Source organism: Porites lutea, chromosome 2, assembly GCF_958299795.1.
Source record: "Porites lutea chromosome 2, jaPorLute2.1, whole genome shotgun sequence".
Lineage (NCBI taxonomy): Eukaryota > Metazoa > Cnidaria > Anthozoa > Scleractinia > Poritidae > Porites > Porites lutea.
The window spans coordinates 43,090,234-43,095,918 of NC_133202.1; the positions used below are offsets into that span (position 1 = coordinate 43,090,234).

A 5,685-nucleotide genomic window follows, 5' to 3' on the forward strand; every position below is an offset into this window, starting at 1 on the left:
CTAGCAAACTCGTAAACGACGTATAATTCCTTAAATGCAGAAGCAAAAGGAATAGAAACTAAACTGGATTAATCACGGTCATTTAATTTCTACTACAAACCCAGCAACTTGGATCTGAATATGAGTATCAGCAGCCCTTTTATGGACAGAGGCCTGTTACCGTTTCTTGAGAATTTATGTAATTTTAATTGATTTCTTTGTTTCGAAGTCAAAAATACTCTCTGAATGATTTGAAGAAACATTACTCTTTAAATGATACACAAGTCTTCCCCATTTCTGTTTCCTTTGCAAAAAAAGCCGCCTTTTAAAAAAGCCCGTTTCAATTAACAAACGCTATGTTTAAGTTGGCAATAAAAAAGGTACGCAGTTCATGCATAGACGTGTGAAAAGTTTACAAGCTTTGCAGTTTCAGGTAATTGAAACTTGACACCTATAAACTGTGTAATTAATTGCCTGATTCTTAGGACTTACCCTTTTAAACCTTTCTGAATGGGTTCAGTTGTCAAGAAATCACTGCTTCTGCCAGAACGTCAGCATCGCGAGGGATTGAAGCGTCATTGAATATCGCGGTCTTTGGCACCTGTAGCTTCTCACCAATTTATATTTTGTGATTCAAATAAGAAATGTATAATTCATAGCGTTACAGCAGTAAGATTTTAAGACTTTTTTGGTTTTCCTATCCTCGGAGAATTCAAATTTTCCCCACGATTTACCTTGACTCTTTTTCACAAATTCAGACCTCAACGCGGTTCCAACTTTTGAGTTTCCAAGTTGAAAACTTCACATCGTTTATCTGGGCTAAACAAATCCCAATATCTTGGAAAATGTTCCATCTTTTATGTGTTTCCCTGATGTATTTCTGTATGTATTTCCAATACAATTTCATGAGAGTTTTGTTTTGAATTTTTCGGATTCTTAGGATTTCGTGGATAATCTCAACTTTATGAATTTATGATTCATAATCACGCCAAAGCCCGGCCCACGCATCGAGCAAATTAGTTAAAAAACAAGATTATACATTGCTTTACTGACCTTAATGTTAGAGCCAGAAAAATTCACTTTCATTTAAGTCGACTTTGACTTACCCACTTTGATAACAATCACAACAACAATTTTGCGTTGTGGTTAAAGTATTCATCTGTTGTCAGCAGTTACATATTATATCGACTCGTTTTGCTCGTTTGTAAGTTTCTTATCTTTTTTTTTAAAGAAAATTTATTCAAAAAGAACACTAACATTAACACAATTATCAACAAGATGGAGAGAAAAAATACAGACTTACAGCATTTAGCGTCAAGTTAAGTTCGTACTTAAATCAACAAGGATTGCCTTTGTGGCACATATAGACAACTGAAAAAGTCAACAAGCTTATATCTATATAAAAGAAGTTTTTTTCCTCCGTATTTATTATTGCAGTCTTCACAGTGCTTACAAAATGACACTAACAAAGACTTGCTTACAGGTTGTAATTAAAAATAAGTTGACAATAACACTGTCTAACTATTATGCAATGTGCTTTGCTTGAAATATTTATATGAACAAAGACGAGACTGACAGAAAATTATCATGGCAATTGAGCTTTTTTAGCCTAATCTGCCCATACGCAAACGGCGTTCTCAGGCACCAAAAACGCTGTCTTATCGTTTTCCTGTGGACGAACGAAAAAGGAAGTTTTCGGATAGGATGATGTCATTCATCGAGTCCACTCGTATTACGCCCGCTGAGCATGCGTAACAAAAGTGGACTCTACGCTACGCATGACGCGTATTTACGGAGAAAAAAAGCAATCCATTGCTAGACCTAAGAAAGTTGGCATCATCTAGGCTTCGAGAAATAAGTTTCAGTATCGAAATCATAGGCTGCGTTCTATCGAGGTAAAATGCCAAAGGCTAGGTATGTACTTGCCTCCCTCCTGCTCCTAGGAGCGTTGCGTGACGATACTAAAAACGGCTGCGAGGGAGACTAGGTATGTACATGTACTGTATGTAATATGTCTTGCTTACAAAGCTCGCAATTGAGCTTGGATAAAATTAATGACTTGAAAGCGCTTCTTTAGCTCCAAGGTAGTTTGTGCAGAGATCATGATAACTGGCACTTGCGTCATTCTGGCGGGCCACAATGAAAACTACTCTGGTTTACCGGTAATTGTGTTCCTCCAATTAAGTTTTTTTTTTATTAACCTTGTTTTTGCGACGTCCGCCTGTTACGGGTAAGTGACTGAATTGATTTCCAGAGAAGAGGCGGACTTCAAGAAGTCTCATTGAAACACCAGAGACAAGCTTACATGTCATTGTCGTGGTTACTGCGTCACCCGTATTAAATTCAGCAAAGGACAGCAAAAAATTACAGCAAGAACCAAGACCCAAAATATCGCACCGATAATATACACGCGATCGATGATATCCTTCAGCAATCCCCCACTTACGTCTGGTTTAATAAAATAGCGGTATTGGAGAACTGTCATAGCTGGTGTTAGGATGACAATGAAGAAAAGACCACCAGCAAACACGGCTGTACAAGCTCTGAAATAGAACGCCTCGCAATAATTCACTCGACTCCATCGATAGAAACTCGAGATGCCTTTCCAAAGAGACGTGAGACCGATGGCTGCCAAGTTGAGCCACATAGCAACGGTACTCCTGTTTAGCCTAGCTTCCAGCTGCTTAACATCTTGGCATGACCCTGACACTTTGCAACTCCAGCATACCAAGCCTTGTCCACCTTGCTGCACAGAAAACAGCTCAGCGGAGATTGCAGAGAGTGGAATGTCTTGCAGCAGGCTAGCGGCGATAAGAAAATACACCTTCATTCTGATTAAAGTTTCTTGGGTATCTGCGTTAAATCGTCGACTTCTAAGTGAACGCTGGAGGGTATACAACCAAGCCAATAAGTGCAAAGTAAAGATACACACTGAAACCGCAAGGAAAAATGAATAAACGTAAATTACCGAAGAGAAATGGTCAATCTCTTGTGTCATCTTTTCTTTTGACCATTGTACATCGACACAAAAATCTGGAACGGAATAGTTTAGTGATGTTACGTTTGTGTAAACTTCGTACGTTTTCGCTCTAGATTGAACTCCAACTGACTCGCTCAAGACCCAAATGTTACTGATCAAGTCAAAACCCTGTAGTAGTAGAAAGATGATGAATTCTGAAAGTAAGCCTTTGTTAAAGCCCGCTATTTTGGCACCATTTTTACCTGCCAAGTGTTGGACAGTGTTTGAACGCCGCCGCTTCTTCCCTTTTCCTTTCCCAGCTTTGCTATTTTGGAACTTCCGTTTCTGTCTTTCCTGAAGTATATCCGTGGCTACAGATTCCGCGTAGTCTTTTATTACACCTTGATCAGCGAATCTAACTGATTTCGACATTTCTCAGAAGAGCGCAGAAGAACGAATAATTCCAGGCTTCCTTTTACACGTTTACAAAGGACCTGAAGTTTTTCCTCAAAGGTTTAGGCGGAGAAAATTTGCGGTTAACGACTCTTGTTTTTCCCTCTGATTTTTTGTTTTACCGCAAGTTGCACTCGACGACTGAATTCACCATTTGGAGCTCAGAGAAAAATTAAAAAGATGGCTAGTAAGACAAAACGACGCAGAAATTTGGTACGTAAGGGGTTGTAGTTGGTTCAAATGATTATTCTTATAATCACAATATTCGTTTGAGGTCATTGAAACTGTATCTTCCTTAAGTGAGCAAATGTCAAGGAAAAACGAATCGGATCAACATCGTTTCGGAATCGATTTCTGAAGCTGTAGCATTTACATAGTCCCCATTCCAGAGAATCTGGACACCTGAATGGTTTTCTGCCGATTAAGGAAAGAAGACCGAGTCATCTAAAATGAGTGTTTTCAAAAACAGGTACGCTTGTATACATAATTTAATAATCTGACAGCTGAAAACCTGAACTCTCTTAGCGCAATGATTTCATGTTGCGGGTGGTACATTTGCAGACACTTTGGTAACAACGTCTCATTGGTTAAGATAAGTTAGAAATTTAAATGAGCAACCTTCATATTTGGCAGCATACCTAACTGTTTGGCGTCTTTAACTCCAATAATCTCTACATTCGCTATCCGGTGGACAGCGCTATCCAACTTTTGCACAACCGCTGGCTGTAAGGTATTCGATTAGGTAATTTTGATACATTAAAATTTATTCTTGGCTCCGAGACTTGGGGAATAAAACAAGGGAAATCCCTTGTAGGTATAGGGTAAATTCACTTGTTTTGTTTTATTCCTTAAAGCCCCGGAGCAAAGTATGGATACCTGAATTTCGACTGTCCCGACGTTGTGATGAAATGGTTTTAATTGCTTGGGAAACCGTTGTGAATTAAAACAATAGAATGATGTAGAATGTTCTAAACATTTCATCTTGACGTCTACCTCGAACAACAATATCACCAAGGGCCAGCGGGAGCTGATTTCGTCGCACACGGTCGGATAGACGTATTTTTTTTTTCCTTTGGTGGCCAACTAGACGTAATCGGCACCCAAAATAGATTTAGGTTACGTTCTCTTGCGGTTGAACGCTTTGGGCACCTTGTCTCAGTCAAAATTGTTGGGATACTTTTCGGTCTTCTTGCCCTCCCAATGTTGATGTGCAAGATTTGGTGAGGTAACTGCGATAAACAACATTGGGAGGACGAGGAGACGGGGGAAAAAAGTAAAAAAACAGTGTTGGGAGGAAGTGTACCAACTACTTTTGTCTAAGACTGTCGCTTTCTCTAGCCCATCCAACCCACCCCGACTCCGCCACTCTGACTTTAACAGGGCAAAATTATACTGGTTATAAAACTTAAGACGCAATTAAAACGTTCAAAGGGGCAATAACACTTTATTGTGAATTTTGTCTTGACATAAGAAATTTAACATGTGGAGAACTCTCGGACTGCTATTTGCGGGCTACTATTGTACAAATCTATGTTTATTAAACCTAGTTTTCTCAAAATCTATTACGAAGCCATGAACCACTTTAATTCTTAGGACAAAACAGGTCCAAAACCGTATTTTACAAGGAAACGTTTATTCTACAAATTAAAAAGTGTTTTGTGTGCCACCTTTAGACCTTTGACTCTTTAGACAGATTCAGGCAGACTTGAAACGTTCCTGATTTATATTTGACGGTCTTGTCTTATTATGGTACAATGCAGTTCATTATTCTTTCAAACTAGCACAAGCATTCGTGCAGTAGTAGTATATCCGTACTTTTAGGCAGCTTTGAGAGGGATGGATATCGACCCTTTATTGAACGTAGTCTGCTCTGATCATGTCTAGTTTATGTTGAATACTATTCAGCCTGACTATTCAGTGAATTTTTGTTAAGAACGATCTTCTATATACAGCTACATACATAAACAACAAGTAGCCTTGCTCGCTGCACATTACAATCACATTGACATGCCATACGGTGCAATAACGATCGAAATATCCCCTTCACTGTAAACTATTTGTTGTCAAATCGTCCACATGCCCACACATAATAACTTCAGCAGTCTATAACATGGACACCTCATTATTAACGGCAGTTCTTTTGGTTCCTAAGTTGTATAACTTACTAGAATTCCTATCTTAAATAATACAGACAGTTAGCTCTGTCATCTCGGTATCGGTATTAAGAAGGCACCGGGCTGTGCTGTTAAATTATGGACACTAATAATAATAGAAAAAGAGAATTTACATGTAGT

At 38.8% G+C, this 5,685-nt stretch overlaps 1 protein-coding gene across 1 annotated transcript; it reads right to left on the minus strand.

Moving 5' to 3' along the window:
* Positions 1-1,987: 1,987 nt before the first annotated feature.
* Positions 1,988-3,788, minus strand: LOC140928694 (uncharacterized). Its single transcript, XM_073378474.1, has one exon. The coding sequence runs from the start codon at positions 3,368-3,370 to the stop codon at positions 2,300-2,302; it is 1,071 nt and encodes a 356-aa protein (XP_073234575.1). The 5' UTR covers positions 3,371-3,788; the 3' UTR covers positions 1,988-2,299.
* Positions 3,789-5,685: the final 1,897 nt, after the last annotated feature.